Source organism: Dipodascopsis tothii, assembly GCF_038497935.1.
Source record: "Dipodascopsis tothii strain CBS 759.85 unplaced genomic scaffold V1510scaffold_4, whole genome shotgun sequence".
Lineage (NCBI taxonomy): Eukaryota > Fungi > Ascomycota > Lipomycetes > Lipomycetales > Lipomycetaceae > Neoaidaea > Neoaidaea tothii.
Genome location: NW_027117988.1, coordinates 162404 through 184093, shown reverse-complemented (window position 1 = coordinate 184093; position 21690 = coordinate 162404). Strand labels below are relative to the sequence as shown.

The following is a 21690-nucleotide window of genomic DNA, read 5'->3' as shown; positions in this document are numbered from 1 at the left end:
CCGCCGGTACCCGGCCCTAGCGCGCCGGTACCCGCGCGCCGACCGCCACGGCGTGCAGCATCCGCACAAACGTCGCGCGCCATGGCGGTTGTGCCACGTCCGTCGTGCTGCCGACCCCTGTCCGGCCGCGCACATGCCGCACGTCGTCGCGTATGCAGCAGCAACGCTCTAGCCCTGTCACACTTGTGCCCTATCCATCACCCCTCCGGCGGGCTACGTGTTCACGCCAGTATCAACAATAATTTTTGGCTGGCCACCGCTATCCAAGACGCCATTCTACCGGAAGTCAACCATCGACCAGACCCTCGCGTCCGATAGCTATCGAGTGCATCGTCGAGATCCCAGCTGCGTGTGCGTGGTATTCGGCTGATTGATTTGCTTGGGGAAAGAGACAATTGAATCGGGCATCCGGCGACCATCGATTGACGGGGGCAAGCACTTTCCGTCGACGACATCTATAGACAAGCTCGCTCGGTGACGGAATCCGTGGCATATTCAGATAGACTGCTAGGCCAAGCGATCGACCATGCGGCTAGACATCAAGGTTGGTTTGGCGCCGTCAATTGCGCGTGGGCGGGTGGAACGGCTCACCGCCAGTGGGACGCGCAGACGCAGGGCGGCATTGCGCCGGCCGGGCCCGACAGATGCTGACTGGATTCTCTAGAGACAATTGCTGGCGCGGTCCGATCGTGTCAAGGGCATCGACATCCACCCGACGGAGCCATGGGTAAGTGCGGCGGCAGCGGAAGGGGCGGGCGCGGCGGCGACGACGCCGGCACAAGGAGGCGGCGACGGTAGCTGGGCACTGCAACTGCGGTGCTGGGCGGCTGCCGGCGCGGCCACTGTGGATGGATGGCGTCGACGCGGCGCGCCCCGAACGGATGGGCAGATCGTGACGATACTAACGGCGGCAGATCCTTTGCACTCTGTACAGCGGTATGTGGAACACGACGCGACGAAAAGGATGGCGGCGGGTGCGGTAGCTGCGTTGGCTGCTGCAGGCGGCGTTGCTGACGCCCGACGCGGCCGCCAGCGGCTACTATCCGCATCCGCTGTCCCCTCGCCCCGGCGCCGGCACAACTAACAGGTCCAGGTAGCGTCCACATCTGGTCTTACGAGACCAATTCGATCGTCAAAACGTTCGATGTCACAGAGGTGCCTGTCCGGGCCGGTCGGTTCATCGCGCGCAAGAACTGGATCGTCGTCGGTAGCGACGACTTCCAGCTGCGTGTGTTCAACTACAACACGTCCGAGAAGATCACGCAGTTCGAGGCGCACCCCGACTACATCCGCGCGGTGGCTGTGCACCCCACGCAGAGCTTTGTCCTGACGGCTTCGGACGACATGACGATCAAGCTCTGGAACTGGGACAAGGACTGGCGATGCATCCAGGTCTTTGAGGGCCACAGCCACTATGTGATGTCGCTCGCGATCAACCCCAAGGACACCAACACGTTTGCGTCGGCGTGTCTGGACCGCACGGTCAAGATCTGGTCACTGGGCTCGCCAACGGCGAACTTCACTCTGGAGGCGCACGACACCAAGGGCGTTAACTTCGTGGACTACTACCCGCTCGCCGACAAGCCGTACATCATCACGACGTCGGACGACAAGACAGTCAAGATCTGGGATTACCAGACCAAGGCGTGCATCGCGACGCTGGAGGGCCACAACAGCAATGTGTCGTTTGCCGTGTTCCACCCCGAGCTGCCGATCATCATCTCGGGCTCGGAGGACGCGACGGTCAAGGTGTGGCACGCCAACACGTTCCGGTTGGAGCAGACGCTCAACTACGGGCTCGAGCGTGCGTGGTGCGTCGGCTACCGCAAGGGCTCGAACGCGATCGCCGTCGGCTTTGACGAGGGCTCGCTGGTGCTGCGCATGGGCCGCGAGGAACCCGCTATTTCGATGGACACGAGCGGCAAAGTCATCTGGGCCAAGCACTCGGAGGTCTGCAGCAGCGTGATCAAGGGCGGCGACGGCCTGACGGACGGGCAGATGATCCAGTTGCCGCAGAAGGACCTGGGCTCGGTGGAGGTGTACCCGCAGCAGCTGATACACTCGCCCAACGGCCGCTTTGTGGCCGTCAGTGGCGATGGCGAGTACATCATCTTCACGGCGCTGGCATGGCGCAACAAGTCGTTCGGCTCGGGCCTGCAGTTCGTTTGGGCGCAGGACAGCAACGAGTACGCCGTGCAGGAGAGCGCGTCGTCGATCAAGGTCTACAAGAACTTCAAGGAGCTCTCGTCTGGCCACGTGCAGTTCAACTTTGCGGCTGAGGGCATCTTTGGCGGCACGCTACTCGGCGTCAAGGGTTCGGACTGGATCTCGTTCTACGACTGGGACTCGGGCGCGCTCGTGCGCCGCGTGGACGTGGTGCCGACGGGCGTGTACTGGTCCGACTCGGGCGACCTGGTGGCGCTGGCGTGCGAGGACACGTTCTACGTCCTGCGGTTCTCCAAGGAGGCCTACGTGGCGGCCGTGTCGAGCGGCGCGCACGACGAGGACGAGGGCGTCGAGGAGGCGTTTGAGGTCATCACCGACGTGGCCGAGAACGTGCGCACGGGCAAGTGGGTTGGCGACTGCTTCATCTACACGACGGCTACGAACCGGCTCAATTACCTTGTCGGCGAGCAGACGTACACGATCTCGCACTACGACCAGGCCATGTACCTGCTCGGCTACATCCCGCGCGACGGCCGGGTGTACCTGGCCGACAAGGACGCGGGCGTGACGTCGTATACGCTGTCGCTGGCCGTGCTCGAGTACCAGACGGTCGTGCTGCGCGGCGACATGGAGCAGGCCGAGGCGCTGCTCGACAACATTCCGGCGGTCGAGCGCACCAAGATTGCGCGTTTCCTCGAGGGCCAGGGCTACAAGGAGCTCGCCCTGCAGACGTCGACCGACGCCGACCACAAGTTCGACCTGGCTCTGCAGCTCAAGGACCTCAACATCGCCAAGGAGATTGCCGAGGAGGACTCGTCCGAGCACAAGTGGAAGACGCTGGGAGATGCTGCGCTGGCGTCGTGGCAGGTCGACCTGGCCGAGCAGTGTTTCGAGGCCGTGTCCGACCTGGGCTCGCTGCTGCTGATTTACACGTCGACCAACAACGCGGCCGGCCTCAAGACCGTGGCCGAGAAGGCCGTGGCCGCCGGCGTCCACAACATCGCGTTCTCGGCGCTGTGGGCCACGGGCGACGTGGCCGGCTGCGTCGACCTGCTGCTGGAAACGAACCGCCCGTCCGAGGCCGCGCTGTTTGCGCTGACCTACGGCGGCGACGTCGAGAAGAGCGTCGAGGCCTGGAAGAAGAGTCTGCGGGCGCAGGGCAAGGACAAGACCGCGGACGCCATTGGCGGCGTGGCTGTCCAGGGCGACCTGGTTGACCTGAACGACGCCGAGGCCGAGGTGGCGGCGGCCGAGGCCGAGGATCTGGAGGCGGACGAGATCGAGGCCGAGGATGTCGAGGATGTCGAGGACGTCGAGGACGTCGAGGACGTCGAGGACGTCGAGGTCGAGGCTGACGTCAGCGACAAGAGCGAGTAGCGCTCGGCTGTATCGAGATTGTAATTCGTAATAGTTTCACGTACGAGCGGGCTGCGGAGGTCCGAGCGCCAGCACGAGCCGTCTACCAGACCGTCGCGCGCCCGCGCTCGCGGTGTCGAGGCCGCGCCGGACCCGCGCCGGACCTGCGCCGGACCCGTCCTGGACTCGCCATGGACCCGTCCGGACCCGTCCGGACCTGTCCCCCGGGACCGCGTCCGGACCCGTCCCCCGGGACCGCGTCCGCCGACCCGGCCCAGCGGGCGAACCCGCGTCATGTGGCGGTGCGTCACCGACCCGACCCGCGACCCGAGACCCGGCATCGCGATCGACCCGCGCCGTTCCACGCGCTTCCCCACATTCGCCCGCCTTCCATCGCCAGAATGACCGACGGCAGACTGCACACCATTGGCAGCGTCTGGGCGTTCGAGCACGCAGGCAGCGGGCCGCACAGCCAGGTCGTGCTCTTCATCGGTGGCCTCGGCGACCGTCCGCAATCGATTCCCTACGTCAACGGCCTGGCCAAGGCGCTCGACGCAGACGGCTGGGGCGTCGTCGAGGCCGCGCTGTCGTCGAGCGGCCTTGGCTGGGGCCTCAGCTCGCTCAAGCGTGACGCCGCAGAGATAGGCCAGGTTGTTGCCTACTTGGCCGCGGCCGGTAAGACCAAGATCGTGCTGATGGGCCACTCCACCGGCTGCCAGGACACGATGGAGTACTTGTGCAAGCCGCCGGCGGACGGGCCGGCCGTGGCCGGAGCCATTCTGCAGGCGCCGGTCTCTGACCGCGAAGCCATGGCGCTGCTCTTTCCGGAGACGAGCCCAGGCCTGCTGGCAGAGGCCGAGGCCGCCGTGGCGGCCGGTCGCGGCCGCGAGGTCCTTCCTCAGAAGTACTCGGACCTGTTCTTCAACTCGCCGATCACAGCCGAGCGGTGGGTGTCGCTGGCGGCAGTCCGCGGCGCGGACGACTACTTCTCGTCGGACCTAGGCGTGGCCACGTGGGCGGCCACGTTTGGCCGGCTGGACGCGTCGCGCACGCTGGCCCAGGGCGGCCGGCTGCTGGTGCTCTACTCGGGCGAGGACGACTTTGTGCCGCCGTCAGTGGACAAACAGGCGCTGGTGGACGCCTGGGCGGCGGCGTGCCCGGTCTGGAGCCCGCTCTCGACGGTCGTGCCGGGCGCCAACCACCGAGCCGAGGCCGCTGAGGCCACGGCAACCGTCGTCGGGCGCGTGGCCGCGTTCGTGCGGGCGCTCTAGTGGGCGTGGCCGCGTAGTAGCTAGCTGGCGCCGGACGCGTTTGAATATCATCACAAGTTCGATCGGCGCGCCTGCGTCCACAACCACATCTCACGACACGGCCCACGGCCGCCCCAGACTCTGTCGACGAGCGCGCAGGCCAGCAGGCGCGCGCACGGTCCGCAAAAGCAGCACACGCGACCGGCGGGTGGCAGGAAAAAATGACCAACCGACCGCCGTTTCCGTCGTTCTCGGCGGGCGACGACGAGCGGCCGGCGGAGCTGTACGGCGACGCGGACGACGAGGACTACGTGCAGCAGGCGCTGGCGAAGCTGGATCTGGCCGAGGCCCAGCTGTGGACGCCGGATCTGGCGATTGCGTTCGACGAGCCGGTGGTCGAGACGTCGGCGGCGCCGGCGACGCCGGTGCGGCCGGCGGCGGCGGTGCCGGCGACCCCGTTCACCGTGTCGCGGTACTACACGCTGGACGAGACGCCGGTGCGGCGGCCGGCGCGGCCGGGCGCCGCGGGGCGTGCGGCTGACGACGCCGCAGGGCGTGCGGCTCAGGACGCCGCTTCCGGTGCGGCTCATGCCGCCGCACCGGGTGCGGCTCAGGCCGCCGCACGCCCTGCGGCTCAGGCCCCCGCCCTCACCGTCCTGCTCTCGCCGCTGTCGTACCTGCACGTCTTCTCGCGCGCGTGGACGCCCAAGAAGTACCTGTCGACCATCGTCGAGCGCCCCCAGCGGCTGCACGCGTGCGCGCTCGGCATCGGCTCGGCGCTGGCCATGGCCCCGGCCGGCTCGATCCACGTCGAGAGCTCGACCCAGCGGGTTCCGCTCGGCGACGGCGTGCCGGACTACATCACGCGCGTGCACGGGCGCAAGTGGCCGGCCCAGCTCGCCCAGCTCTGCAGCGAGTCCGCCGGGAAGCTGGCCCGCGGCCAGGTCGAGGTTCCCGGCGACTGGAACTCGGGCGACATCTATCTGTGCGAGGGCACGCTCGCCGCCGTTGAGGGCGTCGTCGGCGCCGTCACCGAGGGCGTCGACACGGTCTTCCGGGCCGGCGGCAGCGGCCGCTGCTTCGTCAGCATCCGGCCGCCGGGCCACCACTGCCACCCGTGCGCGCCCTCGGGCTTCTGCCTGATCAACAACGTGCACGTGGCGATCCAGTACGCTGCGCAGACCCACGGGCTGACCCATGCCGTCATCCTCGACTTTGACCTCCACCACGGCGACGGCAGCCAGGACATTGCGTTCCGGCTGGCCGGCCTGACCGACGACGAGGACGCGCCGGCGGACGGGCCCGGCATCGGCTACTTTTCGCTGCACGACATCAACTCGTTCCCGACCGAGCCGGGCTACGCGTCGGCCGAGATGATCCAGAACGCGTCGGCATGCTTCATGGCCCACGGCCTGTGCGTGTGGAACGTGCACCTGCAGCACTACGAGACCCCGGCCGAGTACGACGCGTTGTACGCGACCAAGTACTCGGTCCTGCTCGCCAAGGCGCGCGAGTACCTGCAGCGGGCCAAGGCCGAGGCTGCCAAGGCCGGCAAGCCCTACAAGGCCGCCGTGTTCCTATCGGCCGGCTTTGACGCCAGCGAGCACGAGGACGCCGGAATGCAGCGCCACGGCGTGCACCTGCCGACGGCGTTCTACGCGCAGTTCACGTCGGACGCGGTCGACCTGGCGGCCGATCTGGCCGACGGCCGCGTGCTGTCGCTGGTCGAGGGCGGCTACTCGGACGCCGCGCTGTTCACGGGCGTGTTTTCGCACCTCCGTGGCCTGCACCAGCTGCCCTACGACCCGGCCTGGGCCGCGCCAGACGTCGTCAAGATCCTCGAGAAGGGCTGCAAGCCTACGTGGACGATCCCCAAGTACGTCCAGCAGACGCTGGCCGGCGCGGCTGTCTCGGGCACGGTCTCGGCGTCCAGCACGCCCAAGGGCAAGCTCCAGATCACCGACGCCAACCGCTGGGCGTTCCGGGCCATCACGGCCGGCCGCGGTCTGTGGCCGCAGCAGCCGGCGACGTCCACGTCGCCCGACAGCGACACGTCGACGCCGCTGGCCGGTCGCATGGTGCTCCGTGACCGGCGCACGCCGGTGCCCAAGGCCGAGAGCCCAGGCCCGGGCGTGGCGTCGCCGTCGCCGGTGTCTACACCGACGCCACGCAACCCGATGGACGCGCTGACACGCGACATGAACGGCCTGGGCGTGCACGACCGCCGCAGTCCGTAGCCGCTGTACACTATGCTTGTATTCTAGCTGCCAGTAAACGGGAGAGGCGGTCTTGTTTGTTTATGTTTAATACCAAGTAACCAGAACTACCAGTCGCGGAAGTAGTCCATTTCGTTGAGCCGATAGACGACGAGGCCGGCGTACCCGAGGCCGAGGAAGACGGTGGTGCGCAGGACGAGCGCGCCGAGGCGTCGGCCGGCCGGCCGGTCGTCGGCGGCGATGGCGTCGGGGAATTCGAGCTCGAGCTCGGCGACGGGCTCGCCGGCGGACTCCTTGGGAGCGGCCTCGCGCACAGACTTTGGCTTGGGACGCGCGACCGGGCCCGGCGCGGACGGCGGGCCGGGGGCCGAGGCCGGGAGTGCGGCCGACGGCAGAGCCGGAGTGGACGAAAGCGCGGCGGCCGGGGCCGGGGCCGGGACAGCCACGGACGCTACTGCCGACGGACGCGCGGCGGCGGCCTCGGCAGCAGCCTCGGCGGCGGCGACGCTGGCCTCGGCGACCTGGACTGCGGCGCGCGCGCTCGCGACCGCGTCCGCCACGCCCAGATCGGCGCGGTCCGAGAGGCCGCGCAGGGCCCGCGTGACCGCGGCCGGGTCCGCGTAGGCGCGGGAGAACCGGGCGGGCGCCAGCAGCGCGACCGGCTCCGGCGCGGCCAGCGACGGCAGCTCTGCGGCCGCGACGGCGGGCGGGGGACGCGGGGCGGGGGGCGGCAGCCGCACGGCGTGCGGCGCGCAATTGGCGAGGGCGCGCCGCAGGGCGTGCGGCGCGGGGTGGCGCGCGTGTGGCTCGAGCGCGGCGCGCGGCGCGGCGTGCGGCTCAGGGCCGCGCCGCACGGTGTGCGGCTCAGCGTCCCGCCGCACGCCGTGCGGCTCAGCGTCCCGCCGCGCGTCGCGCGGCGCGTCGTCCCGCCGGTACGCCGGCGTGCAGTGCCGCGCGCGGCCGCGGCGGTCCGGCTCGTCGCGCCGCGCGCGGCGCCAGCCCGGCCACGCGCCCGGCTGGCAGTTGAGGTCGACCGAGTCGATGAAGCGGTCGACGTAGCGGCCCACGGCCAGCGGCCGCGCGCGCAGCGCGCCCGCGCCCAGCTCGGACAGCATGCCCAGGCCGGGTCGCAGGAACGCGTGTGGGTGTCCCCAGCCGCGGCGGCGCGGCGTGGTGCCGCGCGCGGGCCCCCCGGCCGGGCCAGGGGGCGGTCCGGGCGCCGATCCGGGCGCCGATCCGGGGTCTGCGCCCTGCGCGCCCGTCTGCAGGTTGAACACCAGCGTGTTGAGCTCGCTGTAGAAGTTGGCCACGCGCCGGCGCAGCAGGGCCTCCCAGGCGGCGTCGGTCGGCGGCCCCTCCGCGCGCGCGCGGACGCGGCCAAAGCGGCCCAGGTGGTACGCGCGCACGCCGCACGGCGCCGCGTCCACCGCACGGAGCAGCGGCCACAGCGGAGGGAAGGACGGCATGTTGGATGCGGATCGCGGCGGTCGCGGGCGCAGATAACGGCGGGCGGGCCGGGTAATCCGGGGAATTGGGAGTTTGCGGCCGGGTAAATGATACGCCGCATCTCGCGCGGCGCCGTGAAAATCTGCGCCGCTTTCCGCCCGCAACCATGACGACCGGTAAGTGCGCGCGCGACGTCGCTGACGGCAGCCGGACGACCGACCTTCGATGCCGTGAGTACGCTCTCGATGGATGACCTGACCGCAGGCGCACGGCAAGAGCGCGCAGGCGCCGACGCGCATCTACCACTCGCGGATGCTGCCCGCGCACACGCAGCTCAAGTTCAGGTACGTGCCGGCCGGGCGCGCTGACGCAGAAAACGGGGCCAGGGCGGCGATGCCGACAAGGACACGTCCATCACCGGCGACCGCGAGCTCATGAAGGCCGAGCTGCTCGCCAAGGAGGCCGTGCACCTGCGCAAGATCAAGGGCGACCAGCCGGACGAGCCCCAGCAGCTGCTGACCGCCGGCGACGACGAGGCCGCGGCCAAGCGCCGCAAGCTGATCATGGCCGAGGCCGCCAGGGCCGACGAGTCCGACGGGGCCTCGGGCTCGGACGATGAGTCCGACTCGGCCTCGGCCTCGGACGCCGGCTCGGACGACGAGTCCGACGAGGAGGACGAGACCGCCGAGCTCATGCGCGAGCTGGACCGCATCAAGCGCGAGCGCGCGGCCGAGGCCGAGCGCGCCGAGCGCGAGCGCGAGGAGCGCGAGCAGCTGGAGCGCGAGCAGGAGGCCGCCATGGGCAACCCGCTGCTCCGCCCGGACGCCGAATCGTTCGCTGTCAAGCGCCAGTGGAACGACGACGTGATCTTCAAGAACCAGGCGCGCGGCCTTGACGACAAGCCCAAGCAGGGCTTCATCAACGACATGCTGCGGTCCGAGTTCCACCGGAAGTTCATGAACAAGTACGTGCGCTAGACGGCACGGCTGCGGAGGGCGACGCTTGGCGGCGCTGCGGTCGGCGGGCGTGCGGCGACTGCTGGGGAGGCGGCGGTGGGTGGTGTGGGCGAGCCTCCGGCGGCGACTCCGTCGGGGGTGGCCGCCCTGCGGGCGGGGCGCCGCGCGGCGTGCGGCTCGGGTCGACTGCGCCGCACCGAGTGCGGCTCAGGCCCAGCTCGTGAGCCGCACCTGGTGCGGCGCACAGCTTCGGCGCCCCGCCCGCAGGGCGGCCACCCCCGACGGAGTCGCCGCCGGAGGCTCGCCCACACCACCTACCCGCCGCCTCCCCAACAGTCGTCGCACGCCCGCCGACCGCAGCGCCGCCGCCAGCCGTCTCGGCGGCGCCCTACGCGCAACTACTTTGCATACGCCGCAGCGCGGCTCCCCATGTATATTACACCCCAATGTCCAAAACGCCAACGGCACATCACAACCAGGGGCCGCTCTTGGTCGGTTGCTCGTTGAACTTGCAGTAGTCCACAAACTTCTTCTTGTGCAGCACGCCCCAGAAGCGGCCCTCGTCCGCAACGCAGATGATGCGCAGCCCCAGCTTCACAAAGATCATGTGGGCCATGGCGACCGGCGCGTTGATGTCCAGGCAGATCGGCGCACGGTCGATGAACGGCGTCAGGTCGGTCGCCTCCGCCGCAGGCAGCGAGCCCGTCGAGTCGGCGAGCGAGCCCACGGCGTCGTCCTCGTCCAGCGCCGCGCGCGCCTCGCGGTCGGCCCGCGTGGCCGTGTGCACCGAGCGGCGCCGGCCCGGCGCCGGCACGGTCGGCGGCGGGTCCGCCGGGCCGTGCTCGCGCCGGTCGTGGTAGTACCGATGGATCTCGAGCTCGTCCACGGAGAGATGGCACATGATGACGTCGCTGTCGGGCAGATCCGCGACCGACGTGTACTCGCCGTACTCGCCGGCGGCCGCCGCGCGCTCCTTGATGTGGTCGAGCGCGTACTCGAGCTCGGGCGCCGGCAGCAGGCCGACGAGAATGCCCTTGCGGATGATGGGCAGCGACCCGTCCAGCTCGCCCGAGAGCTGCAGGCCGTGCAGCTTCGTGCGCAGCACCCGCGCCGACAGGTAGTTGGACTCGGTGATGTCGATCACCGGCGACGCGGCCGTCCGCGCCGTCCGCGGCACGACCTGCTGCAGCGTGTCCGCAAAGCCCGGGGTCGACTGGTTGTCGAGAAACGGGAAGCCGTTGACGGCCATGCTGTGGTCGAAGAGCGAGACCGGCTCCAGCGCGTGGGCGACCCAGCGCGAGATCAGGATCGCGATCGAGATCGGCAGGACGTGGTCCAGCGAGCCCGTGAGCTCAAACAGGATCACGGCCAGCGTGACGGTCATGCGGGTGATGCCGGCCATGAACGCGCCGGCGCCGACGATCGCGTACACGCCCGCGATGGTGCACTCGCGGGGGTCGACGTCCGGGCCACAGGCCGAGAACAGAAACAGGTGCGGCGCCGAGTACTGCAGCCACTGCACGGCCAGGCCCACGATGCGGCCAAAGAGCGCGCCCGACACCATCGACGGCACGTACACGCCCGCCGGGACCTTGGCGCCCGCCGTCAGCGCCGTCAGCGTGAACTTGATGCACAGCGCGGCCGCCAGCGACGCCGCCGCGCGCGGCACGTCCTCGTACGCCGGGCAGACGGCCTCCAGCTCGGCCATGTCGGCCGTGCGCGGCTCGGACATGTGCGGGCACGGCGACGCCAGGTCGTAGAGCAGCTCGGCCGCGCCCTTGCGCGTGTGCACGTTGAAGTAGGACACCGCGGCGGTCGCGGCGGCCAGGACGGCCACGTCCAGCGCCGGGTGCTGCTCGATCGGCCGCAGGCTGCGCCAGGTCGCCGTCCACCAGATGTTGAGCCGCGAGAAGAGCGCGCCAAAGATGCCGCCGCAGGCGCCGATCAGCACGAAGAACACAAACTCGAACGCGTGCCAGTCGTGGTCGTAGCTGACCTCGAAGATCACGATCTTGCCGGTGCCGTACGGGTTGAGCAGCCGCAGCACGAGCGCGGAGATGACCGCGCAGAGGAAGGACCGGAACAGCGTCTTGGGCGGGAAGTAGTACGAGACCTCCTCGAGCGAGAACAGCACGCCGCCGAGCGGCGAGCCAAAGGCCACGGCCACGCCGGCCGACGCCGCGGCCGAGAGCACCTCGCGGCGCTTGCCGTCGTTGTGGTTGAACTTGGTGAACATGCGGCAGCAGATGTTGCCGACGCAGGCCGCCATGTGCACGTACGGGCCCTCCTTGCCCACGTTCAGGCCCGAGCAGATCGAGAGCACGAGCGCGACCGACTTGATGACCAGCGTGTACCAGCCCAGGAACTTCTTGATCACGAAGCCGGACAGGATCGTCTTGACCTCGGCCACGCCGCCGCCGGCGGCCGAGTAGATGACGTTGCGGTCGCGGACGTCGTGCGAGAGCACGTCGCCCGAGTTGAACGACCGCGCGGTCTCGCTGTGCTTGGAGAACGGCGTGGTGGTGCGCGTGGTCAGCGTCAGGCCGACCGCGGCGAGCGCCAGCAGCAGCGAGTACGCAATCAGGTACGCGTACTCGAGCGACCAGTGGCCGAACTGGTCGCGCCACGGGCGCCAGGCCGCGCAGTCGTCCTGGTGGTCGATGCCGCAGCAGAAGCGCTCGGAGGCGAGCAAGTTGGTGGTGCAGTAGCCGGAGCGCCAGTCGAACAGGTGCTGCTCGGAGGTGTCGATCAGGAACGCGATGCCGGCCACGACCGAGCCGATGAGGCAGATCAGGATCCAGCCCTGGGCGGCGTCGCGGCCGCGGGCCAGGCGGCCGCGGAAGCCGCGCAGGCCGTGGAGGTAGCGCACGCGGAAGGACTCTTTGATGTAGTCGTGCATCCAGTCGATCGTCGTGAAGTCGTCGTACCAGTACCGGGCCGGCGCCGGCTCGTCGTCGGGCTCCGGCCACACCGGCGGCCCCTCGGGCGCGACGTCGGGCGAGCGCGAGGCCGGGCTCAGGCTGCCGACGCTGCTCAGGCCGCTGCGGCCGCTGCGCACGCTGCTGGCGGCGCTGGCGGCCTTGTCAGCGCCAAAGTCCCACTCGTCGTGGTGGTCGTGGTGGCCGTGGCGCGGCAGCCGCGGCGTGATCCCCGGCGAGTGCAGGTCGAAGCGCACGGTCGGCGGAGCCACCGAGGGCTGGTCGTGGCCGCGGCGCGGCGACTGCGCGCGCTCCAGCGCGGCCAGCGCATACGTCTCGGAGCTCACGCGCGAAAGCGTTCGGGCCGAGCCCGCGCCGTCGTCGCTGTCGGCCATTTGTCGTGGAGGTAACGGTCAGAGTGTTCGCTCGCGAGAGCACGTCGGCCTGCCGGCACTATTGCGCATCCGTCTCGATGCCGACACTGCCGCTGACGCGAACCTGCCGGGGGTCTAGTCGGCCCGGGTTAGCCTGCGCCCTGTGGCGAGCGCGCGCACGCACCTGGTGCCCTGGCGGTCGCCTGCGATAAGCTGCCGCCGTCCTTATCAGTGTCCTCAACGCCTCCTGGCGTCGGTCTCGCTTCGTCTGGGGTCTCCGGCGGCAGAGACGGCCCTTATCACGGCGGCGGGCCGCGGCCGTCGAGCCTGCGACCGCCGGGCACCAGCCACGGCCTAAGGTTTGCGCTAGCTCTCCTGGGCAGGCTCGGCGACGCCAAGCGCCAGGCCGGGCTCGATGCAGCTAGCGCCTGTTACACAATATGTATCTCCCACACGCGCTAGCCGCCTCTGGTGATTGGTCCTCCGACCGCCGCGCACTTATCGTCACCGCCACTACCCCGCCACAGGCACCCCGGTGTCAGCGTGCGTCTTCCATGCACGTTGGCGCCGCGCTAGCCACGTCGCGTCATTCCGCCGCACGGCGTGCGGCGGCGCCTGCCGCTCGGCCGTCTCCGACGTCACGCGTCGCGGCCGTGATCCTGCTCGAGACATTTTCCGCTCGCTGGCAGTCAGCGGGCCCGCCACCGCCGCGAGAGGCGCAGCGAGTGCCGGACGGCGCAGGCGGGGACTGGCGTCTGAGGGCGGCTTGCGTAGATCTGGTGCGCCCGCAGGGCGGCCGCGCGCGACGGAGTCGGCGGCGTGCGGCTCGTGCGGCTCGTGCGGCTCGTGCGGCTATATGAGGCTATATGCGGCTATATGCGCGATCGAGGCGCTGCTGGCCGCTGCATCGGCTGCTCACAAGAACAGCAGCCCACGGCGGCCCTGCCCGAAGGGCAGCTTCCCTCGACGGAGTCGCCGCCGGAGGCTCGGCCTGCCCGAAGGGCGGCTACCCTCGACGGAGTCGCCGCCGGAGGCTCGTGCGGCTATATGCGGCTATATGCGCGGTCGAGGCGCTGCTGGCCGCTGTGCCGGCTGCTCACAAGAACAGCAGCCCACGGCGGCCCTGCCCGAAGGGCAGCTTCCCTCGACGGAGTCGCCACCGGAGGCTCGGCCTGCCCGAAGGGCAGCTACCCTCGACGGAGTCGCCGCCGGAGGCTCGTGCGGCTCGTGCGGCTCATGCGGCTATATGCGCGGTCGAGGCGCTGCTGGCCGCTGTGCCGGCTGCTCACAAGAACAGCAGCCGACGGCGGCCTGCCCGGAGGGCAGCTTCCCTCGACGGAGTCGCCGCCGGAGGCTCGGCCTGCCCGAAGGGCAGCTACCCTCGACGGAGTCGCCGCCGGAAGCTCGTGCGGCTCGTGCGGCTATATGCGTTCGAGGCCCGCCGACGCTGCGCGAGCTGCCTCGCAAGAACAGCAGCCCACAACAGCCCTGCCCGCAGGGCAGCTACCCCCGACGGAGTCGCCGCCGGAGGCTCGTGCGGTTATATGCGCGGCTATATGCACAGCGAATTCGCCTCCGGCAATGGTTCGTCCAGGTGGCTGCGCTTAGGCAGACGCCCCGAGCAAGAACAGCAAGCCGGCGGTCCTGCCCGAAGGACAGCCACCCTCGACGAAGTCGCCGCCGGAGGCTCGTGCGGCTATACGTGCGGCTATATGCACAGCAGCTCCGGCGGTAGCTCCGTCCAGGTGGCTGCGCTGAGCTTATTCCGCGAACCGCTGGCCCTGCCCGAAGGGCAGCCACCCTCGACGGAGTCGCCGCCGGAGGCTCGTGCGGCTATACGTGCGGTATCTGCGCGGTCGAGCGCCGTCGGCCGCTGCGTTGGCGGCTCACGAGCAGCAGCCCAGAGCAGCCTGCCCGCAGGGAAGCCATCTCGACGGAGTCGCCGCCGGAGTGCACAGCGGCTGCGCTGACGGCGGCGCGGCGGCGACGCGTGATGACGTGGCAGGGGGTGCGCCGCGCGGCGTGCGGCGCATCACGTGTCTTTAAAACCTCCCCGCACCGGCGGCGGCCGCATGGACCGCATGACGACGAACGAGACCGTGAGCGGCGACGACATCGATGCGCTGATCGGCGAGCTGCAGTTCCCTGGCCCCGAGGTCGGCGCGGACGACCACGCGCTGCGGGTGCTGTCGCGCGCCGTGTACACGGTGCCGCTGATAGCCGGCGAGTCGCAGTATGTGCCGGCGCTGGCGTCGCAAATCCTGCTGTCGCCCGCCGTGTGGGCCGAGTACGCGGTGGCGGACGACGTGCGGACGGGCGTGCGCGTGCTGGACGCGTTCTACGCGATTGTGCAGCGGCGGCTGGCCCGCGGCGGCGACGCGGCGCCGTTCGTGGCGGCGCTGGTGCGCGGCGTGATGGCGACGGCGGTGCCGGCAGAACGCCAGCTGCTGGCGACGGTGGGCGCGACGTGTGCGCTGGTGGGCACGCGCGTGCGAGGGACGGCTGCACGGGACGCTGCGCTGGCGGTGGCGGCGACGGCGGCGCCCGCGCCAGGGCCGGCGGCGACGCTGGCCGCGATCGCGGTCACCCGGCTGGCCCCGTGTGTGCCGGCTGGCGCGTTGCGGCCGTCGCCGGCGCTGACGGCAGCGCTCGTGGACGTGCTGCTGGCGCCGGACGCGCTGGCGCCGGACGCGGCGGTGCCGCTGGCGCTGCTGGCGCAGGCCACCGGGGCCGCGCTCGGCAGCGCGGACGGCCCGGTTCTGACGGGCGCGGTCGCACGTGCGCGCGCGTTCGCCGCGGCAGACCGCGCGCGCTGGACGCCGCCGGCGGCGCCCGACAAGCGCGTGGCGCTGGCGGTGGCGGCCGTGCTGGCCGGGGTCGCTGACGCGGTCGTGGTCGGCCGCGCGCCCGGAATTCGTCACGGTAAGTCTACGCCGGCCAAGCTGACCCAGACACCCCCGCCCTCGGCACAGCCATGCTGCAGGCCCTCGCCGAGACGTACCACTCGACGGTGGTCGGGCTCGGCGTGGACGGCGGCGGCGACGCGCCCTCGGGCTTTGCCGCCCACGACTTTTGCTTCAACTCGGCGATCCAGTTCGCATGCTCGCCCGGCGGCAACGTTCCGGCGCTGCTGCACACGCTCCGGCCGACCACCGACCGCCTGCGCACGCTCTTCTTCCTCAACACGGCCGAGAAGGTCCTGCAGGCGGCGCCGACGCTGTCAGCGGCCGACATCGACACGCTCGTTCTGGCGCCGGCCCGGGCGCGGCTCTGGCCAAGCGCAGACGCCGACCGGATCGACAAACACGTTCTCGAGGCCGCGCACTCGGTCGTGCTCGCGTCGCTGGCCGTGGCTGCGTTGCGCGACCGCAACCGCTACTACGCGCCGGTGTACGTGGCCGAAGTGCTACTGCCGCTGTTTGCAGACGGATCTATTGGCCCGGCGCAGCTGCGGGCGGGCGTCGTGTGCGTCTGCCGCTTTGCCGACCGCCTCGACAACGACTGCACTGTGCTCGAGGCCGTGTTTGACTCGCTGTGCTCGGCGCTGCTGTCGCCGCCGCCGGGCGCGCCGCCGGGGTACGCGAACGCGCTGGTGGACTCGCTTGTGGAAGCCACGACCTACGCGCGAGTTGCGTCTCTTCGCCGGGGCTGGCTCGACCGCATGGCCACCGCCGTCATGTCGGTGCCGACGGGCCGCGCGAAGCTCCGGGACATGGTGGCGTCGGGCATGTTTGAGGAAGAGGCCGCGGCGGCTGTGGTAGAGTGGTGGTTCCGGGCCAAGATCTAGTGCAATATAGCCGCAATACACGCCGGCAAAAGCGGCGGCTATGCGTGTGAGCCGCACGGCGTGCGGCTCGGGCCGGCTATTTGTCCGGGCGCTGCGGCGCCCGTCGGGCACGTGCCGCACGTCGGCGGGCGGGGCACGAGAGCCGCAAGGCGGGCGGGGGGCACGAGAGCCGCATGCCGTGCGGCGCGCCCCCCCGCCGCCGGCGGGCACGAGAGCCGCATGCCGTGCGGCGCGCCTCGGCCCGCCGTCGGAGCGGCCAACCGGCGGCCACCACCTGAGCCGCACGGCATGCGGCGCGCCTCGGCCCGCCCTCGGCGCGGCCACAGCCGGCACCAGGCAGCGGCGCGCCCGCGCGGCAACGCGCAGGAACGCGGCAGGCCGCCGCGCCCGGCGGAACGAGCGGCCGCGGCCGCGCGCGGCACGCCGGCGGCTCAGCAGCCAGCTCGGTGTGGGTCAGGGGTGACCTGCAGGCGGCGTGGCGCCCAACGGTGTGACCCGCGCGCCGGGACCGTGGAAATGACAGGCGCGTGCGCTGCACCCCTGAAAACGTGGCGTTACCCGCATGCGCCCAGCGCCCGCCGCGCCTCGAGACAAGGACACAATGCGGCCGAGCGCGCATTGCGGCCGGTGGCGCGCAGGCGCCCGCAGACCGCCGCCGGCAGTTGGGGCCGGCGCAGACGGCCAGACAGTCGGCAGCACGACTAGAGCACGCGCGCGGCGTTAGCACCTGATCGAGGGCTCAAGGGCCAGCGCCGGCTTATAACGGGCGGCCCCCCCTCGGCGCCCGCCGTGCCGTCTACGGAGCCATGGAACGTCGGTCAGAGTCGCAGGAGCGCGGAGGGCGCACGCTCGTCGGCTCGTACTGCGCCGTATGCGACGAGCCTTTGCAGTACACGATCCACGGCGAGCGCATCGTGCGGTTCGGGTGCGGACACAACCTGCACGACCTCTGTTTGCGCGAGACACTGCGGTACGGCGCGGGCCCGCCGCCGGGCCCGGGCCGCCAGCTGCACAACCAGTGCCCGCAGTGCGAGCAGTCGCGCGGAACCACGCCGGGATTTGGGCCGCCGAGGGGTACGTGCGGCCGCGGCCGAGCTGACGCCAGGACGGTTTGCGGGCGTGGATCCGGTGGGCGGCGGCTCGCACCCGCTCGGCGAGACGGCGCTGCTGGAGGCGCTGGCGGCGGGGCCGCCGGCGGCGGCAACGCCGGCCGCGGCGTCGTCGACGCCGACGGCGAGCCCGCCGCGGAAGAAGGAGCGCCGGCTGCTGCGCTCGCTGGACGACCACCGGCTGATGCCGGCGGCGTCCATGCCGCTGCTGTTTATCAAGGAGAGCATCGAGAACCTGCGGGCGTTCCGCAACCGCAGCGTGGACGACACGGACCTGCGGGCGCGCCGGCCGGCCGAGTCGCCGCAGACGGCTCGGGCGGACCCGCGCGGGCGGACCGCGTCGCTGCGGCGGCCGGTCGGGACTCCGGCGGCGGCCGCGGCCGCCCCGGCACCGGCCGGGCCGCCGGCCGGACCGCCGGCAGCCCAGACAAAGCCGCCGGCCGAGAGGTCGACGGAGCGGACCGCGGAGCGAATCGCCGAGCGCACCGCCGAGCGGGCGGCCGAGCGCCCGCCGACGCCGCTCTCGCCTCCGTCGCCGGGCCCGCCATCGCCGGCGATCATCGCCACGGCCAAGGCCGCGCGGCTCGAGACCGTGTCGGCGGCGCCGCCGGGCCGGTTTGCGGTGCCGGCGAAAATGAAGCTGCCGGAGATCCGGGTGGAGGCGCGGCCGCACGCGCGCCGCCGGGTGCCTCCGCCGGCGCCACAGGTGGTCGTGCAGGCCGAGCTGCCGGTGCTGACGCGGTCGCGCAAGGAGCAGAGCCTGACGTGCCTGGTGCGCGTGGCTGTGCCGGACCAGGCGGTGGTGCGCGAGGGTGGCGGTGGTGGCGGTGCGCGGACGGCCGGCAATGCGGCCGGCGGTTATATGGGCGGTGGCTATGTGGGCGGCAATGCCGCCGGCGGGCACACGACCGGCGGGTACACGACCGGCGGCAACATGCCCGGCGGCAATATGCCCGGCGGCAATATGCCCGGCGGCAACATGCCCGCCACCAACATGCCCGCCACCAACACCCCCCGCGGTTGCCCCGGCAACCCCGCCATCCCCGCAACCCCTGACCCGGCCGCCACACACGACGCCACACCAGCCTCCCCCGGCCACGATCTCGCCGAGGACGCCGAGGCCGACCACGTCCGCGCCGTCCTCCAGGCCGGTCTCGCCTGGCGCAAGCTCAAGGTCGACTCCCTCGGCGACCTCCGTCTCTGGGGCTCGTATGCCCTGGCCACCGACGTCGTCGACTTCCTCGTCCTCGACTTCTTTCTCTTCGACAAGATGCTCGTCTGCACCAGGGACATGTCCAACGAGTCTCTCGGCGTCACGTCGCGCATGATCCACAAGGGCTCGATCCTCACCAAGGACATCGTCGCCGCCGAGCCCAGCCAGACCGACGACACGCTGCTCACGCTCCACATGACCTCCACCGACTCGCCCCGGTACTATATCCAGTTCCGGGACCAGTTCGAGCGCGAACGCTGGCGGTTCGCGTTCGCCAACCCCGGCCAGCGCGACATCCCCACGTCGGCCGCGCTGCGCGCAGTCTCGGTCGACGGCCGCACGGCCGTGCCGCTGCAGCCCACGGCTGCGTCCGCGCTGGCGCCGGCGCTGCCGCCGGCCGGCCGTGCCGGCGTCGATCACCACGAGCTCGACATTGTGCTGGCGGTGCCGGTGACGAGCTCGATGCACGGCCTCAAGATGTCGCTCGTGCAGGACGCCGTGCTCTTTCTGGTGTCGATGCTCGGCCCGCGCGACCGGCTCGGAATCGTCGCGTACTCGGGCCGGCCCGGCCACGGCGGCGCGCTTCCCTCGGGCGACGGCGCCACACTCCGCCCGGCGACCTGGGACGGCTGGAAGAACCTGATCGCCGGCCTGCAGCCGCTGGCGGCCGCGGCCGACGCCGGCCCGGCCGACCCGGCCGATCCGCTGACGGGAGCTGCCCTCGCGCTGGACGTGCTCGGCAGCCGCCGCGAGCGCAGCCCGGTGGCGTCGGTGCTGGTGATCTCGGACTCGCCGCGCGCGCTGTCGGCGACGCCGACGGCCGACCGCGTGGGCCGGTACCAGCGGTTTTGCCGGGGCGCGCGGGCGCTGAACGTGTCGGTGCACTGCTTCGGAATGGGCCTCTCGCACGCCCCGGACGATCTGGTCGAGCTGAGCAACTACCGGCGCACGGCGAGGGCCGCGGACGGGCCGGGCGCACGCGTGACGAACGGCGCCGGGGGGTCGTACACGTACGTGCGCGACTGGACGAACCTGCGCGAGTGCCTGGCCGGCTGCGTGGGGCTGCTGTTCGCGGTCGTGTACCGCGACGTGCGGCTGGTCATCACCCTGGCCGACGGCTTTGCCGGCCGGCTGCTGCGGATCACGGCCGGCGCGGGCGACGTCGCCGGCGGCGTGGCCGCGGCGGCCATCCGGCCCGGCGGCCGCGAGGCCGAGGTTTCGTTTGGCGAGTGCGGCCTCGGCGACGTCCGCGACGTCCTCGTCAAGATCGAGGTCCCGGCCGACCGCGACGACCCGGCCGACGCCGCGCTGTTTGATCCGTGGGACGACCTGGTGTCGGAGCTGGTGGCCGTGGCGCCGGCGGACGATTCGCCGCGGCGGTGCGCGCCGCTGCGGGTCAAACGCCACCGCGGCCACGACGAGCCGGCCGAGGTGGCTGTGCTGAGCGTGGGTGTCGCCTGCTGCGAGCCGCGCGTGCCGCACGCGGCGCCGGCGGCTGGCCCGCGGCCGCCGGCGCCGGTGGTGGCCGCGGTCCGCCCGCACGCGGCCACTGTCGCCGCCGGGCTCGACTGCTACAGCGTGCACGCCGGCGCGCTGCTTACGGTGGTGCTGCTGCCGGCGCCCGCGCGCGGCCCGCGGCCGCTGCAGCCGGTGCTGCGGCACCCGGTGGTCGTGCAGCGCCAGGTCGAGCTGCTGGCGGTCGAGGTCCTCGGCAAGGCGCTGGCCCTGGTCGCCGGGTCTGCGCCGGCCGCGCTGCGCCGGAACGCGGCCCGCGCGACGGCCATGCTCTCGCGGTGCCGCCAGCTGATTATCGGCCTCAGCCGCGGGCCGCTGCCGCTCACGCCGTCGCCGGAGCCGCCGGGATCGAGCGGGTCGTCGGCCGGGTCGCCGCGGCCGCCATCCGCGTCCGCGTCGTCGCGGTCGTCGGCCTCGTCGCCGCCGGTGTCGCCCACCGACATCTCGGCGCCGTCGTGGGCGGCGCTGCCGGCGGTCGGCGTCGACGACGTGCTCATCCGCGCGCTCACGGCCGAGCTCGACAACGCGCTCGAGTGGCTGTCGCAGAACGTCGACATGTTCCTGCGCGACACGCGCAAATCGGTCCTGCAGACGATCGCGGCCGTCGACGGCCACCGCGGCGCGTCCACGCGCACCGCGATCGAGCGCTTCTACGTCGGGCGCGTCGCGGCGGCCGCGCACCTCGTCGGCCTCGCACGCGACTGGCCGAATGTACACTAGCCAAGGCCCGTGCACTGGTCCGTGCACGTGACTCACACGTGACCCGCGGCTGCGCGGCGTGGGGGCCCCTGGCCCCTGCGCCAGCGCTTCGCAAGCGTAAGCGCAAACGCTACCCGGCCGGCGCGGATAAATCCCGCCGCGGCAAAATCCATATAGCCGCCTTACGCTCTCGGGCCGCCCGCCGAACGCTGCGGGCGCTAGCCACATTGGGCAGCCCCGCCCTTGCCCGTCCGGGTCCATCCCGCCTCACATTAAACCTTGGCACGAACACTCCGGCGCGAGGCCGGCGACTGCCCGGCGAAACGAGTGGCGAGTCGGGCGGCGGCTGCGGCCGGCGGCTGCGGCTGGCGGCTGCGGCGGCGTCGGCGGCGGTGCTGTGGCGGCGTGGTGGGCGTGCCTCGTGGCGAGATCGCTCGGCCAATGAGCTGATCCGTGGGCGTACGCGGTCGCGAGCCTGGACAGCGGTCACGTCGTCTTGGCGGCTGCCGGCAGCGGGCACGTTGAGGGGCGCCCTGAGGGGCGGCCTGAGGGGTGCCCTGAGGGGCGCGGCGGAGCTACCTGCCCGCAGGGCAGCTACCCTCGACGGAGTCGCCGCCCGCGGCGCCCCCCGGGCCCCGCCCCCCGCGGCGCCCCCCGCGCGGGGGGCGGCCCCCCGGGGGCCGTA

At 71.7% G+C, this 21690-nt stretch overlaps 8 protein-coding genes across 8 annotated transcripts; 6 read left to right on the top strand and 2 right to left on the bottom strand.

The window, feature by feature from the left end:
- The first annotated feature begins 182 nt into the window (after positions 1-182).
- V1510DRAFT_411343 (Coatomer, beta) lies at positions 183-3620 on the top strand. The gene is made up of 4 exons (XM_066932875.1): positions 183-544; positions 665-727; positions 915-936; positions 1094-3620. The coding sequence occupies exons 1-4, from the start codon at positions 527-529 to the stop codon at positions 3541-3543; spliced, it is 2553 nt and encodes an 850-aa protein (XP_066790896.1). The 5' UTR covers positions 183-526; the 3' UTR covers positions 3544-3620.
- A 188-nt stretch (positions 3621-3808) lies between these two features.
- On the top strand, positions 3809-5178 carry V1510DRAFT_411340 (uncharacterized protein). The gene has a single exon (XM_066932874.1). It carries the CDS (start codon positions 3924-3926, stop codon positions 4791-4793), a length of 870 nt encoding a protein of 289 aa, XP_066790895.1. The 5' UTR covers positions 3809-3923; the 3' UTR covers positions 4794-5178.
- A 154-nt stretch (positions 5179-5332) lies between these two features.
- Positions 5333-7099, top strand: V1510DRAFT_411338 (histone deacetylase domain-containing protein). The gene has a single exon (XM_066932873.1). The coding sequence runs from the start codon at positions 5558-5560 to the stop codon at positions 7007-7009; it is 1452 nt and encodes a 483-aa protein (XP_066790894.1). The 5' UTR covers positions 5333-5557; the 3' UTR covers positions 7010-7099.
- V1510DRAFT_401211 (uncharacterized protein) lies at positions 7096-8454 on the bottom strand (the record flags this gene model as incomplete). The annotated part of the gene is made up of 2 exons (XM_066932013.1): positions 7096-7676; positions 8001-8454. The coding sequence occupies 2 exons, from the start codon at positions 8452-8454 to the stop codon at positions 7096-7098; spliced, it is 1035 nt and encodes a 344-aa protein (XP_066790893.1).
- A 136-nt stretch (positions 8455-8590) lies between these two features.
- Positions 8591-9481, top strand: V1510DRAFT_411336 (Pre-mRNA-splicing factor Cwf15/Cwc15). The gene is made up of 4 exons (XM_066932872.1): positions 8591-8610; positions 8642-8664; positions 8699-8778; positions 8808-9481. Exons 1-4 carry the CDS (start codon positions 8601-8603, stop codon positions 9409-9411), a joined length of 717 nt encoding a protein of 238 aa, XP_066790892.1. The 5' UTR covers positions 8591-8600; the 3' UTR covers positions 9412-9481.
- A 378-nt stretch (positions 9482-9859) lies between these two features.
- V1510DRAFT_447183 (chloride channel) lies at positions 9860-13082 on the bottom strand (the record flags this gene model as incomplete). The annotated part of the gene is made up of 2 exons (XM_066935744.1): positions 12867-13082; positions 9860-12817 (listed from the first exon to the last, which is right to left on the bottom strand). The coding sequence occupies exon 2, from the start codon at positions 12701-12703 to the stop codon at positions 9860-9862; it is 2844 nt and encodes a 947-aa protein (XP_066790891.1). The 5' UTR covers positions 12704-12817; positions 12867-13082.
- A 1268-nt stretch (positions 13083-14350) lies between these two features.
- V1510DRAFT_428365 (uncharacterized protein) lies at positions 14351-16558 on the top strand. Its single transcript, XM_066935265.1, has 3 exons — positions 14351-15151; positions 15329-15604; positions 15634-16558. The coding sequence occupies exons 1-3, from the start codon at positions 14755-14757 to the stop codon at positions 16467-16469; spliced, it is 1509 nt and encodes a 502-aa protein (XP_066790890.1). The 5' UTR covers positions 14351-14754; the 3' UTR covers positions 16470-16558.
- Positions 16559-17050: 492 nt separating this feature from the next.
- Positions 17051-21061, top strand: V1510DRAFT_428364 (uncharacterized protein). The gene is made up of 2 exons (XM_066935264.1): positions 17051-17543; positions 17575-21061. The coding sequence occupies exons 1-2, from the start codon at positions 17276-17278 to the stop codon at positions 21024-21026; spliced, it is 3720 nt and encodes a 1239-aa protein (XP_066790889.1). The 5' UTR covers positions 17051-17275; the 3' UTR covers positions 21027-21061.
- The last annotated feature ends 629 nt before the right edge of the window (positions 21062-21690 follow it).